General features: G+C 41.8%; 1 protein-coding gene across 7 annotated transcripts in view; it reads right to left on the bottom strand.

Moving 5' to 3' along the window:
* Nucleotides 1–695: 695 nt before the first annotated feature.
* LOC115156746 (cAMP-specific 3',5'-cyclic phosphodiesterase 4D) overlaps nt 696–16,180 on the bottom strand; it is a 60,731-nt gene continuing 45,246 nt past the window's right edge. For all 7 annotated transcript variants that reach the window (XM_029704386.1, XM_029704387.1, XM_029704388.1 and 4 more), the window contains 8 exons: nt 7,123–7,216; nt 6,652–6,836; nt 6,383–6,481; nt 6,028–6,192; nt 5,784–5,883; nt 5,296–5,573; nt 4,416–4,598; nt 696–4,280 (listed from right to left, as the gene is read on the bottom strand). In XM_029704386.1, coding sequence (XP_029560246.1) covers nt 3,753–4,280; nt 4,416–4,598; nt 5,296–5,573; nt 5,784–5,883; nt 6,028–6,192; nt 6,383–6,481; nt 6,652–6,836; nt 7,123–7,216 — 1,632 coding nt within the window. In that variant the 3' untranslated portion in view covers nt 696–3,752. The remainder of the gene's footprint in view (nt 4,281–4,415; nt 4,599–5,295; nt 5,574–5,783; nt 5,884–6,027; nt 6,193–6,382; nt 6,482–6,651; nt 6,837–7,122; nt 7,217–16,180) is intronic.

Raw genomic sequence — 16,180 nt, 5'->3', positions numbered from 1 at the left:
TTAAATGTCAGAAATTGTGAAAAACTGAGTTTAAATGTATTTGGCTAAGATGTATGTAAACTTCCGACTTCAACTGTACATCACTGGGCCCAACCCATCGCCCCACTGATAGCTCCTGATTCAATTATTATTCCATCTATTCCTTGCTAGTATGACTGTAGTCAACATGAATATGTTTTGATTTAGAATTATTGTTTAAACAATTTCCTATTGAAATACACTTAGATGTCACGATTCCCACCGACGGTGGCGCCCCCTCCTGCTCGGGTGGCGCTCGGCGGTCGTCGTCACCGGCCTATTAGCTGCCACCGATTCCCTTTTGCTTTTCCCTTTTTTTATTTTGTGACACCTGTGGTCAATTAGCCATTAGAGGGGCTATTTAGTTTAGCTGGCCCGCTCCTGTTCGTGCGGGATTAATGATTGTTTCTTTGACAGACGGCTTATGTTCGTGTCGACGTTGTTTGACGCCGTATGTATTTTCTCCCCTGTGTGTGGGAACATTTGTTTTTTGTGTGAGTGTATATTAAAAACACCACTACCCTGTGTTCGCTGCTTCCTGCGCCTCATTCCTCCTCCACGATTACCAAGCCGTAACATTAGATAACTATAATGTAATCCGAATTCAGTGTCATTGGGAAAAAACATGCGTATCATTGTAGCATTCCATGGTCAACATTATTTCCAAAAAGCATCCATGATGTCAAAAGCATGAAGACTCCTTTATTGAAAAGGTGGACAGGCATACAGTAACAGTAAGCGCTTAGAAACCCGTAGTAAACAGTTGTGTTTGGATTGTCGAGACTGCAGACAGGTGTTCTGGGCCAAGTTTCCCAAAAGCATCATAAGACTAAGTTCAATTTAGCCTTGAGATGCTTTTGGAAACCCGGGACCTGGTCAGGAGAGAAATATAGGAACAGCGTGTCTGAAACTAGGATCTCCTACTCTACTGATGTTATCCAGAAAATCCTGAAAGTTTGAGTATTTTTGCTTTCTTTAATGGCAGACATAGGGAAACTAAAACATTTGGTTGAGTACTGTAGTTGAAATCTGTCCCATTTTTTTTTCTCCCAAAGCTCGGAAGGTAGCTACAAATAAATACTCTGCCTCCGACAAAATCTATAGTTCTTCATTTCGGACATATATATATAGAAATAATAAATAAACTGTACACAAAGCATTGTGAGGAAAGTATACAAAACAATAAATGAAATATACAAAACAATAAATGTTAGACAGTCATTACAAGGGCTGGTGAAAAAATGTTGCATGACAGCTGAGGAAGGCAGAAAGGCTTGCTTGAGTTCTTGACTGTTTGTGCTCCTTAGATACATTATGCATGGCACTGGTTTCTCTCCACCCTATATCAAATCTACGCTGAAAGAAAACATATGCAAATAAGGCTCCAGAAAGTCTCATTTCTAGATCTTTTGTAAAAACGCAACATAAATTTACTCCACGATGGCAGTTCAATGTTTGTGTTTCGTCCACAGATGAGTTTATCTTAGTTAAGTGAAAACTCTCCTTATGAATCTTGCAGCAAAGAAAATCATGTATCTTTATCAAAATATATTGTGGTTAGTTACAAAAAGGTTCAATTCCATAACCTAACAAGTCCCCTATTTCAGCTGCAGTGTTCCAGCCTGTGCTGTGCATCAATTGTAATAATCAACCCACATAATACCAGAATACAGACAGAAAACTAACATGGGTTAGTCAAGTTACATTACACTCAACTGTGCTGGAAGTGCAGAGACTTGTGAAAGTACCATACAGAGTGCTTTGGTTTCTTTACAAATTCAATTCATCAAAACATCCAACCATTCAAACATACCACTTCTTTAAGACAAGTACAGTTATCAGGGGATTATTGTGCTGAAACCGAAAACCTATTGGACAGAACGAGTACACAGGGAGGGCGACATGATCAACAATGCAGTCAGTCAGTCATTGATGGAAATTAGCCAGGGGCAAAATGTAAATTACAGTACGAATTGTGTCATGCTTGCTTGGCACTTGTACTGTCATTGGCTTTGTCCCTGTAAAGAGCAGAATATTGACCAATGACAAAGGGAAAGGGGGGAAAACATTCTGGCACAGAGAACTGGCCCATGACAGAATTGCGCTTGAGTGGCACATCTTTCACACATCTCTGAAATAGTTTGGCAAATATTACAACATTTTCTTCACAAACCCAGATGACATAGTACATGCTACCAATGTATCTTATTTAGTAATTCAACTGGTTGAAAATGTGACCAGTGGTGATGTTACCTGTGGAGAACGTGAGACCTACTGTATTGTAACAACAATAATGGACTTGAAAGGACATTGTCCACAGACCTACTGTCAAACAGTTCTTATCTTAGTCCAGGTTCCCCCCCCAAAAAACACCAGTTCTTCTAATGTGCCAGGCTATGTAAGTGCTGGTTACACCTTCCTCCAATGTGTTCATGGATTGGCTCAAGCCCTTTCAAGCAGGATATTGGCTGTGAGTTAAATTGTAAAGTGCTAAAAGTGGAGGCAGACTGATGAAAATGGGTGCCGTAAAAAGGTTAATGATACACACACAATTACAGCATAAAGCAGTATGTATACACTTTGAGTGACTTTCAAAAAATTAAATAAATAAAATCATACAGAAAAGGGTTGATTCTTAACTGAAGTCCTTGTTTTGGGTACAATAAAACCATAGCTAAACCCAATCCAATTAACATACCTATAGTCAATTTACAGTAGGTATGGGCATTTTCAATGCCTTGAATTGTATTACACGTGCTGACTTCAATTCCAAATTTCAACACTAGGAGGCGCCAGGTGCAAACAGCATAGCTTTGTCTTACTTTTATGCCCCTATAACGACTGGCTCAGGGTTGGTTTTGTAGGTTTACACGTAACAGTTCAGGTTAGGACTGTGTGAGGAAGAACTGACCCTAAACCAATTGTTAAGAGTTTGTAATGCTGCTGTAGTGCTGCTGCTTCAGTCAATCTTAGCACAAGACCCCTTGCGAGGCACCTAGTAGCAGTTGCAACGGTGGTACCCAAAAAGTATTGTTGCTGCATTTTAAACAATCTCTTCCTCAAATCATTCTGAAGGCCTGCTCTGTACTTTGTCCTTTGTGGTACATATCTGGTAAGGTCTGCAGTTTACCAGTAAAAACCACTTCCTGCACTATTTTGAAAGGACTTGAATAAAATATCAAATGATCAACAGTTGTAAAGGCAGGCAAATATTGCCATTGGCCAAATTCCTGTTTATTGTGCTGTTTGGCATAATGTCTCAAAAGACTTTATGGTGTTTGTTGTTACTAAGTTCAACGCGCCGTCAATTGTTTCAAGCAGTCATAAGTAGTCAAAAGGAAGACGTGTCCCCGCAAAATTCCTCGCTCCTTCGTCGTAGACCTGGCTGTCAAAACAGGAAGGTTGGTTTTCTCAGCGTCTCTGAAAAACGTAAGCCAAACACGGTGACGCATGTTCAACTCCGAAACATATCGGTAAAACACAAAAGACCAGCTCAAAAACACGGTTTCCTGTTCTCTGCAACCTAACAAATAGGAACTGTGGGGCTCTCCTCTCTCCAGTGCAAGGTGACTGCTGTGTAAGTCAGACTTCCTGAACGCACCCCCTTTACGTTCTCTACCTCAGCTTTGTCCTGCCATTCAGTCCAAGGAAGCCAAAGATGGGGGGTAAAGGGGTCAGGGGGGAGGCACAGAAAATCAACAAAAAAACGAACAAAAAAGAACATTGCACTGGTGTTATGTACCTAGCCTGAAGCGCCTCACACCGGCATTACCTTCTTGGTCATGTTCTTTGTCTTCGGCTGCCTCCTTGTCTGGGTCAGAGTCGGTGGACAAAGTCGTGCCACCGAGATTGAGGACAGAGGTGGCCATTTTGGAAAGCCCCTGATAGTGTGGGTGAGCACTGGCAGACACGGAATGGAGTCTGCTGTCCGGGTCAGTTCTAGAAGTCTCAGCCCCAGTGCTACTGTACCCTTCCTCCTCTTCTGGGGGGCTCTCTGTGTCCGATTCGCCTTCCTCCTCTAGGGTCAGCTCAAACTGGAATTTGTCTCCGATAGAGGATCCACCCCCTCCGGCCCCCATGGCTCCCCCAGGCAGGCCCACCTTGTCCTGGGCCTCGGGGGTAGGCGAGGGGCTGTGGGGGATCATGCTCTGGTACCACTCGCGGTTGTCCTCTAGCGTGTCTAGGATCTCCTGGGCGTCGGGATGGACCAGGTCGGCCCACGTCTCCCATAGAGGGTGAACGATGTAGTCAATAAAGCCCACCTGGAGGGGAAGAGGAATATATTCATTGACATATTTGCCAGAGAGGCAGACTTTTCCGAAACAGACAGTGTTTGTCTCTATGCTTGTGTACATCGTGTGTATCTGTGTCTCTGTGCTTGTGTGTCGTAACCATACCTGGTTCTTCTCGATGGAGGCGTTGTGTTTGTCACACATGGGGCTGATCTCCATGCCCTTGTCCCTCTCCCTGTCCCCCTGGGTGAAGAACTCCACCATGATGCGGTCGGTCCACTGGCGGTATAGCTCTAGGGGCTTGGTGGGGTTACTGAGGTCAGCACAGTGAACCATGTTCTGGAGGACCTGGAGAAACCCAAAACCAGATCAGAGCATTGAGGAATGAAACGGCCGTAGAATCATATCAGTCAATCAATCAAATCTATTTTATAAAGCCCTTTTTACGTCAGCAGTTGTCACAAAGTGCTTATACAGCAACACAGCCAAAAAAACAAAGAGCCAGCAATGCAGATGTAGAAGCACGGTGGCTAGGAAAAACTCCCTAGAAAGACAGGAACCTAGAGAGGAACCAGGATCCGATGAGTGGCCTGTCCATTTCTGGCTGTGCTGGGTGGAGATTTTGAGAGTACATGGCCATTAAGGCCAGATCGTTCTTCAAGATGTTCAAATGTTCATAGATGACTATAAGGGTCAAATAGTAATCACAGTGGTTATAAAGGGTGCAACAAGTCAGCACCTCAGGAGTAAATGTCAGTTGGCTTTTCATATCCGAGCATTCAGAGGTCAAGACAGCAGGTGCGGTAATATGACAGTAATATGTTCCCAATGGTTCAGTTGGTTGGAGCATGGTGCTGTCAGATTAGGTAAATGTTTTGGGGTTCAATTCCTGAATATGCCAAATACACTGAATGAATGGGTTAATTGTATGAGGCTTGGGATGAAAGTGTCAGCCAAAATGGCCATATTATCATCTAATTCACATCAGTTATGCTGAACACGAATCCCTGCTAACAGAATGAATGGGATTCTTTCTGAGTCTAACCTGGATGCGATCTCCATAGTTGTCCAGCAGCAGCACTCCAGAGCTGGTCACCTTCTTGGTCTCCACCATGGTCTTCAGGTCCGCCAGCAGGTTCATGTGTTTGGACATGTCTGTGGCTAACACCATGTCTATGACCATCTTGCGTAGGGACTGCCTCTGTTTCTTGCTGAGGTTCTGAAAAATGTCACAGTTGTTCTCCTGCAGCAGCTTGAAGCCCACAGCCAGGTGGTGGTTCTCCAGGACAGACACGTCATTATACATCAGGGCCAGCTCTGAGTCTGGATGGACACACAGGAGAGAATGGAACAGTGTTGTACAGACAAAGACAGATATATACGCACACACACAAAGAGAGATATTCTACAGCAGGGGGTCTCAAACTGGTGGCATGCGGGCCAGATGTGGCCCGTGAATCGATTTTTAATGTGGACCTGCTAAGGATTCCAAGATTTCAACCACTAACTTCCTAGTGTCCCATTTGAACTCACTGGTGTTGATGAGGAACTGGTTGGACACCCCTGGATGGTCCACATCATGTATAGCACTGGCAAACAGAGCAGCCAAGATCTCCAAGTCAGTGAACACAGCCTGCAGAGATGGGATAAACACAGGGATGTTAATGCAGGTAAATACTGTATGTGTGTGGGACTCATACATAGACGTAACAACAATACAGTATTAAAATACAGTATTGTCAGTTTCTAGCTAAAAAGTTGTATAGTATTGACGTACCTCCAGGGCGGGGGTGGAGAGAAGGACGTGGGTGGACTGGACCACGTCTGCAGCATGGATGTTGTTGTGGTAGGCCACGTCGTGGTGGTAGTGGTCCTCCAGGGTCATCATGAAGGTGATGAAGGTGTCTGCAGGGATCTTGAAGGACTTCCGCAGCTCTCGCTCCTATAGAGGAAACAGGGGGGAAAAAATGAAATTGTCATTATTAGAGAGAGACTACTTAATTAGAGATCATTCTATTTAGAGAAATTTCATTTGAATCATATGAAACACACTTTTTTTATCCTTCAAGACAACAGTAACATCATCTAAGTTTCCCAAACAGTATCTTTGTGGACGCAGGCGGATGACATACCTGGAAAATGGAATACATCGCCACCGTCAGTGGACGATTCGCAGAATATTCCGATATTTTGAAAATATCCACACCCCATTGGTTTATCTCTTCCAACTCCTGCCAGATGGAAAAGCATTTCAGTTAGAAAGAACAACAGATCCTTTACCCCCAAAATGTGCTGGGGACTACTAGATCCTGTCATAAGTGACTACTTGTGACAGAACAGAACCCTAAAAGTGAGGTATGTTCTAGTTAAATCGTCAGAAAAGAAGGGTTGTGTAGACTACCTTGGCAAGGAGGCTCTCCTGACTGGAAGGGACCCCGAAGCGGGGAATACTGGAGGGGGCCACACTGGGGATGAGGATAGGCTTCTTTACCCCCACGATCTGGGACATGGGGCGCTTCTTCTTGTCCGTCTTCTCCTTCTTCTCCTTGGTGGGTGGAGACATGATCTCCATGTCGTGTTGCTTTTCTGTGGTACGGACAGACACGGCACGTTATTACACATTGACACCATGATAACCATAGGTTCAGAATGGCTGTCTATTGAAACTAGGGCTGGTGGCACTTTACACTGATATCATGAGGTTACATGGAATTATATTGTATTGGTGTAATGACATGTCACTATACAATACGTATACATTAGTAACTATGAGGTCCACATTACAGGTCTCTACTAGCACAGACAGACAGACAGTCAGTCAGTCAGTCAGTCAGTGAGTGAGAGTGAGAGTGAGAGAGAGAGAGAGGGGTACCTAGGAAGGTGCTGGAGATGAACTCTGACACCTGGTTCCCTGATCTGCTGGTCTCTGATAGCTGAGTAAGCTCCCTGTTCAGCATCCTCTTGAACTGGGGAGACAAACAACAACACACCGCATCACTCTGAATGTAACAATATATTTTCTACTATATATTGACAGTGGACATACACATTCTCTATAAATATACACTATCTATACAAAAGTATGTGGACACCCCTTCAAATTAGTGGATTTGGCTATTTCAGCCACACCCGTTGCTGAAAGGTGTATAAAATCGAGCACACCGCCATGCAATCTCCATAGACAAACATTGGCAGTAGAATGGCCTTACAGAAGAGCTCAATGACTTTCAACGTGGCACTGTCATAGGATGCCACCTTTCCAACAAGTCAATTTGACAAATTTCTGCCCTGCTAGAGCTGCCCCGGTCAACTGTAAGTGTTGTTATTGTGACGTGGAAACGTCTAGGAGCAACAACAGCTCAGCCGCGAAGTGGTAGGCCACACAAGCTCACAGGACAGGACCGCCGAGTGCTGAAGCGCGTAGAGTGTAAACATTGTCTGTCCTCGGTTGCAACACTCACCACCAAGTTCCAAACTGCCTCTGGAAGCAACGTCAGCACACAATGACATTCTAGATGATTCTGTGCTCCCAACTTTGTGGCAACAGTTTGGGGAAGGCCCTTTCCTGTTTCGGCATGACAATGCCCCCGTGCACAAAACGAGGTCCATACAAAAATGGTTTGTCGAGATCGGTGTGAAAGAAATTGACTGGCCTGCACAAAGCCCTGTCCTCAACCCCATCAAATGGGAGTAATTGGAACACCGACAGCGAGCCAGGCCTAATCGCCCAATATTATTGCCCGACCTCACTAATGCTCTTGTGGCTGAATGGAAGCAAGTACCCGCAGCAATGTTCCAACATCTAGTGGAAAGCCTTCCCAGAAGAGTGGAGGCTGTTATAGCAGCAATGGGGGGACCAACTCCATATTAATAGCCATGATTTTGAAATGAGATGTTCGACAAGCATGTGTCCACATACTTTTTGTACCTCAAAGTCTGTTCAAGAACGTCTTGGGGAAATGAACAAACCGTTCCGCAACGTAGCAAACGTTCAAGGGAACTGAATGCACCTCAGTATGTAGGGGATCTAGTTTCAGGAGTTTCTTTTACCCCTGCTACGTTAGGTGGGCCCTAGGTTGCTCAGCAAGCGTAAACAGTCTTGATTGGTACTCCGGACTGCCAGTCATCATCTAGCTCTAGTATGAGCCCGCCCCCTCGGTGACAGTCAATCAAGTGACGCTTTAGTTTCATGTAGTGTACCTTTATTTGTTCCCTGTGCTTCACTCATAGTGGCTAGAGTACAGGCTGGCTAGAATATCTCCATTAGGAGGAGCTTACAGATGAGGCTGAGTAGAGAACTCTTCCTTCATAGGTGAAGAAGACGATCAAATAATGTATTATGTAATCATCATACACAAGGATAATAGATATCCCCCTCTTTGAAACAGCGTCAGTCTGCTCTGAAGACGCACACCCACAGATATATATACAGTGGGCTCCAAAAGTATTGGGAGAGTGACGTATTTTTTGTTCTTTTGACTCTGTACTCCAGCACTTTGGATTTGAAGTGATACAATGACTAAGAGGTTAATTTGAGGGTATTTTCATCCATATCGGTTGAACCGTTTAGAAATTACATCACTTTTTGTGTACATAGTCCCCCCATTTTATATTGTGTCATTTTGGAGTCACTTTTATTGCAAATAAGATTAGAATATGTTTCTAAATAATTCTACATTCATGTGGATGCTACCATGATGCGTGAGAAAGTTACAGACTCACAAATATCATAACCCCAAGACATGCTAACTTCTCACCATTACAATAACAGGTGAGGTTAGCATTTTTGAGGGGGTATGATATTTGTAATTCTGTAACTTTCTCACTCATCATTATTCACGATTCATTCAGGACTATCCGTAATCATGGTAGCATCCACATTAATGTAGAAGTGTTCAGAAACATATTAAATTCTTATTTACAATTAAAGTCAATCCAAAATGACACAATACATTATTTACCATTCATTTCTATTGGGCAAAGTTGAACTACTTTAATAACAGGCTTAGAAATGAATTTGTCCCAATACTTTAGCGTTTTTGGGATGGGACTGCAATTTGCACCACTTCTGTAGAATCACCCATATGTGAGACACACACACACACTTCTTACACACACACAAAGATAAAGGGACACATCTGCATGCACATACATGAATGGACTTTATGGACTCACTCTACGCTCATGCACTCCTGGATGCACACACACACACTCATACACACGCACAGACACACACACTCATACACATGCCCACACACACACATGCTGCAAAGACAGCATCACTTCCCAACTAACTGCAAAGAACTCTGCAAACAAGGACACCTGTACTACACATTCATTCACCGAGAAACACGTGCATCCCATCCCAGCCCAGCCCATCTTACCTGAATGTACATCCTCGACACAAAAAACAAGCAATTGACTTTGGGCATTTCAGCACCAAATAAATCATGGAGTAGAAAGAAATGAATTAAAGACCAGGTTCCTTCCTCTAGCTACTGTACTGTGTTTACCCTCCCTGGTACTGTAAAAGCAGAGCACACTCCTCAATTCCACTGCAAGCAGACAGTCCACAAGAAAGCCTTTATTCACACGTTACTTTGAATGGGCAAAGATAAGAGTTTGCTCGCAAAAGGAAGCGCGAAAGCCAGGCTGAGGATGCTGGGTGCTGGGGAGCATGGCTGAGAAACGACTCCTGCCTCTCTCCCTCAGCAGCACTATTCTGCCTGCTCTCTGTGTGTAAACTCCCAACTCCAACCCCCCCCACCCCTCCATATTGCCCAAAGGAAGGAGCCGATCGGTGGCCTGCTGCATCAGAGGCTGGGACAGGGGGGACAGAGCTCATTGGCCCATGGTAGAGGAGACAGGTGGGGGCTGGTTGGGTTGGAGGCGGAGGGGTTGAGGCTGCACAGTATGCACCAAGTTTGAAGGTGATGTGAGGGAGCCCGATGCCTTGAATGGCTGAGGTATTTATTTCACATATATGTGAACGCATGAATGCGGTGCTAGTACTGACATGATGACGATGACGCTATGAGGAAAGAGAAAATCCTCATAGGAAAATGGGAGAATAGGATGATTTGGCATGATATGCAACATGCTGTATTATCATTATCATATTATAAATGTAGAAATCCCAGATATTTGCAGAAAGCAGAATAGAAAATACATTATTTTAGAAGAAGATAGAATCTATTTTCAGAAATCCATTGCACATTATACACTGAACTAAAATAAATGCAACAATTTCAAAGATTTTACTGAGTTACAGTTCATATGAATTCATATGGCCCTAATCTATGGATTTCACATGACTGGGAATACAAATGCAATTTTTGGTCACAGATACCTTAAAAAAAAAGGTAGGGGCGTGGATCAGAAAACCAGTCAGTATTTGGTGTGACCACCATTTGCCTCATGCAGCGTGACACATCTCCTTCGCATAGAGTTGATCAGGCTGTTGATTGTGGCCTGTGGAATGTTGTCCCACTCCTCTTCAATGGCTGTGCGAAGTTGCTGGATATTGGCAGGAAGTGGAACACACTGTCGTACACGTCGATCCAGAGCATCTCAAACATGCTCAATGGGTGACATGTCTGGTGAGTATGCAGGCCATGGAAGAACTGGGACATTTTCAGCGTCCAGGAATTGTGTACAGATCCTTGTGACATGGGGCCATGCATTATCATGCTGAAACGAGGTGATGGCGGCAGATGAATGGCACAACAATGGGCCTCAGGATCTTGTCACGGTATCTCTGTGCTTTCAAATTGCCATTGATAAAATGCAATTATGTTGGATGTCCGTAGTTTATGCCTGCCCATAACATAACCCCACCGCCACCACGGGGCACTCTGTTCACAAGGTTGACATCAGCAAACCGCTCGCCCACAGAAGTCCATACACGCTGTCTGCCATCTGCCCGCTACAGTTAAAACTGGGATTCATCCGTGAAGAGCATACTTCTCCAGAGTGCCACTAGCCATCGAAGGTGAACATTTACCCACTGGAGTCGGTTACGACGCCAAACTGCAGCCTGGTCAAGACCCCGGTGAGGACAACGAGCACGCAGATGAGCTTCCCTGAGATGGTTTCTGACAGTCCTTTGGTTGTGCAAACCCACAGTTTCATCAGCTGTCCAGCTGGCTTGTCTCAGACCATCTCGCAGGTTTTGAAGCCAGATGTGGAGGTCCTGGGCTGGGCTGATGTGGTTACACGTGGTCTGCAGTTGTGAGGCCAGTTGGACGTACTACCAAATTCTCTAAAATGACGTTGGAGGCAGCTTATGGTAGAGATTCAATTTTCTGGCAACAGACATTCCTGCAGACATTCCTGCAGTCAACATGCCAATTGCATGCTCCCTCAAAACTTGAGGCATCTGTGGTATTGTTGTGACAAAACTGCACATTTTAGAGTTGCCTTTTATTTCCCCCAGCACAAGGTACACCTGTGTAATGATCATGCTGTTTAATCAGCTTCTTGAAATGCCACTCCTGTCAAGTGGATGGATTATCTTGGCAAAGGAGAAATGCTAACTAACAGGGATGTAAACACATTTGTGCACAACATTTGAGAGAAATAAGCTTTTTGTGCATATGGAACATTTCTGTGATCTTTTATTTCAGCTTATTTATTCAGTATATTTCTTGATATAATGTGGTGAAGATGGTTAACTGTCACGTCCTGACCAGTATAAGGGTTATTTGTTATTGTAGTTTGGTCAGGACGTGGCAGAGGGTATTTTGTTTATGTGGTTCGGGGTGGTGTTTTATGTAGTAGGGTGTTTGATTTATTATTTCCGGATTTTTGGGGTTATGTTCTAGGTTTGTATTCTATGTTATTTCTGGTTTGTTGTATGTCTATGTTTAGGTTGATGGGGGGTTGGACTCTCAATTGGAGGCAGGTGCTTTCTCGTTGCCTCTGATTGAGAGTCCTATATATGGGTCATTGTTTGGTTTAGTGTTGTGGGAGATTGTTTCTTGTTTTGCATGTGTGAGCATGACAAGACTGTTTTTGTTGTTCGTGCGTTGTTTTTTTGGTGTTCACTATATTTGAAATAAATGTCAAGATGAGCATCCACATTCCTGCTGCGTTTTGGTCCTCCATTCCAGACGACAACCGTTACATTAACATACAAAGTTGGTCAAATAGACCATACAAAGATGTACGGCAAAGGGTGAAATATTCATAAAGCCAAACATGCTTTTTTTTAATAGGAAAAATGAAGTGACGCAGAAACACCACTGAGCCCTCCCCTGCGAGTTGTTGCAAGGTGCTAGCATGGATGATACCTCCCCCACTGACTCTACCTTTTCATTGACTAATCTGCAGCACATGAAACACACCAACACGTGTGTGTGTGTGACTGGCGTGAGTGTGGTGTGTGCATCCAGACAGAGCCTTTGTGTGTTGGGTGGATGTGTGTGTACCCAGCGCCCATGGCTCTTGCGTAGGCAGGCTAATCATGGAATCACACAAGCTATAAACGTCTGGAAGAGTGTTGTAGTGCTATTCTTTTGCTGGACATCATCATTTCTTAAAGTTTGTAGGCTACCAACAGATAGCCTATCGAATATCATTGTAGAATATGCATAAAATGCCTACGCCCACACTGTCAATAAATTGTTTTGTTTTTAATACCCTCAAACACCAAGTTAGGCATACCTAATTTCAAAATAGGCCATCATCACTGTGGATGATAAATTCTTCACGTTTTGCAATAACATCCAAATTGCATCTGCACAGCAATCATTTGATCTCAATCAGTTTCACGGGAATACTCATTTAGAGCTTCATGAATAACTGTTTCATGAGCGAATTAGCACAGATGGTGTTAAACTATAAGCCTTTCTGTATTTTGATTCAATCAAAGCACGGTCTGCCTAGTGTCACGGTCTATTGGGTTTTGGCCGCGTGCAGTTTCTTTTCGTTGACTATTCAGCTAACCATCCTAAAATGTAATAAGAAATGAGGTGGTGTTTTTGGTATTACAGTAATGTTATACTAGTATTTTACCCGAGTGGAATTGTCATTTATTTAAATATACTTAAATCATACTTCATGAATATATTTAAGTACATAGACGTATGTCCGTGATAAATATAATTTAGTATATTTAAAATTATAAAACGGTAAGTTTGGATCCAGGATGCTGATTGGTTGATAGCTATTAGTTATTCACAATAGTTCATGCAAAATGTCATGATGCCATTATTACATTTCAAGTATCAATGTGCATCCAGAGTCCCGCAGCCCAGCCAGCCATTCATAAACTTCCTCACCCACAGAGAAAAGCATCTATACATTTTTTCCCCATGCTTCTTGCCTATCGTTTGGTACAGCGGGGGTAAACATGGTTATTTTATTAATTTAATATTTTATTTAACTAGGCAAGTCAATTAAGAACAAATTCTTATGTACAATGACAGCTTCGCTGTGTGCCTATCTGCCCTGTGTAACATGTTGACTTTGCTTTTTTGTGATCTCCACTGTGCCATGCATATGAAGGTGACGAGACTGACAGCTTCTCTGATCCAGGCGAATTCATTTGTCAGGATTATTATAATGGATATATCCAAAGAATTGGCAATAGATGTGATTGTGTTAGCTTTAGTTGGTTAGCTAGCTAGCAAAGGAGAAGTAACGTTAGCTTAGCTATAGCTATGTTATTGACTCTACAATCAGCTAATTGTTGCTTATTTATACATTATTTATTAATTCATTGTTAGCTGAAGTTCTTGTTGCCTATTTAAACATGATTTATTAAATCATTATTTATTGAAGTTCATGTCTCTCGTCATCATTGAACCGCTGCTAGTTAGCTACAGTACATGCTAATGATTTGTTTAACATAGCAATGTTGTCACGCCCTGACCTTAGAGATCCTTGTTATTCTCTGTTTGGTTAGGTCAGGGTGTGACTCGGTGGGAAAGTCTATGTTTTCTATTTCTTTGTTTTTGGCCGAGTGTGGTTCCCAATCAGAGGCAGCTGTCTATCGTTGTCTCTGATTGGGGATCATATATAAGTTGCCATTTTCCTTTTGGGTTTTGTGGGATCTTGTTTTCTGTTTAGTGTCTGTGCCTGACAGAACTGTTTGCTTTCGGGTTGGTTGCTGTAGTTATTTTGTTTTGGTGTTTCTTGAATAAACGAATCATGGATACTTTCCACGCTGCGCTTTGGTCTACTCTTCCTACCACCAACGAGAGCCATTACAAATGTGGAATGAATAGAACGACTGTGTCAAAATATGATAATGTAATTAACGACCAGCCTGTTTGGTTAGCAACTTCAGAACCTCAGAAACAACTGGCTTTTGCCCAGACTATATCGTCTGGTGGACAGATAAAATAAAAGTAATTTACTAATTCAAATAAAGTTTTTAATGAAAACATGTTGTCAATCTTTTTTTAAATATGTTGGCAACCTTAGTTTCGCTTCGGGCCTAAGAATAGCCCTTATCACACGATAATCTCTGGGGTCTCATGCCTTATTGCGTAATTATCTAAGTTGGAACAATTTGAAATACAGTTAATGCATTTAATGTATTCTTTATAAGTGTCTTATTAGCATTTAAGTATATTAAATACATTTAAAATTATCTAAATTGGGACAATTTTTAGTTCTTAAGTACATCCTTAGTATATTAGATAAAGAGGAAAACAAATATTCTTTGAATACCCTTGAGGTACTTTTGATGTATCTTTTTCCTAAATAAGAAGTACACAAACATTTAAATTCAGTATAAATGTAAGTTTGATGTAGTTCACCAATCAATGTCATTATATTATTAGTATTCTAGCATGATCAATTAAATTATATTTCAATTAGAATTTCTGTATATTATTTATTAATTAAATGTACTTATAATGTGTTAAGCATACTTTTACAAATATACTTGTACTCATTAACCATATTGGCTATTGTAACTAGCCATGTAAAGGCATCCTCTCAGCCAATGTTACAACAGGCTATTTACAAAGCAGTTGTGGCTGGAGTGGCAATTTGAAAGTAAATTTTTGGTAATTGTGCACCAGCGGCAATTCCCACTTTCGTTGCTCACATTATAGTGATAAATTAACATTTAAAAAACGCGCAATGTGTTATTAAAAGTACAATATTTTTCAGTTGTAAAATGAACATCAAAACAATTTCATAAGCTAAATATGAGGAACAACATCATATTATGAATACAAATTTCACCTGTAAAAAGGATTCTAGGTAATGTGCTATTTTCTTTGCACATACTTTATAAAAAGTATACATTCAGCTATGCATTATCATTGTCAACTTTCTCTTTCTCTGCACTCTTCTAAACCGGAATTCAGAAAGCACTTTGAAACTCATTAATGGCATTGAAACTATACTTATAGTGTACTTGATCACTCACAAGCAAAGTTTCTAAAACACACACAAAAAAATAATTTACAGTACACTTTTAATACATGTATTGAAGTGTAATGATATTAGTGAGTATATTAGTATACTTAAAGACTGAAAAAAAATCTATTTAAAAAGCACTTTTAATATGTGTATTGAAGTGAAATGATATTAGTGAGTATATTTATAGTATACTTAAAGATATACTTGAAAAATACATCTCGTATTTGAAGTATATTATATTCATTTGTAGTTTATTAAGTACACTTGTCACGTCCTGACCATAGAAAGCTATTATTTTCTATGGTAGAGTAGGTAGGGGCGTGACTGGGGGTTGTTCTAGTTTATATTTTCTATGTGGGGGTCTAGGTTTATTTTCTATGTTGGTGATTTGTATGATTCCCAATTAGAGGCAGCTGGTTATCATTGTCTCTAATTGGGGATCATACTTATGTAGCATTTTTTCCACCGGTGGGTTATGGGGTATTGTTTGTTTATGTGTAGTTGCATTGTCGTCACGTTTCGTTTATTCTTTATTGTTTTTGTATATTGAT

This window comes from Salmo trutta, chromosome 21, assembly GCF_901001165.1.
Source record: "Salmo trutta chromosome 21, fSalTru1.1, whole genome shotgun sequence".
Lineage (NCBI taxonomy): Eukaryota > Metazoa > Chordata > Actinopteri > Salmoniformes > Salmonidae > Salmo > Salmo trutta.
The sequence above is the reverse complement of the archived record's forward strand: the minus strand, read 5'-3'. Positions and strand labels throughout refer to the sequence as shown.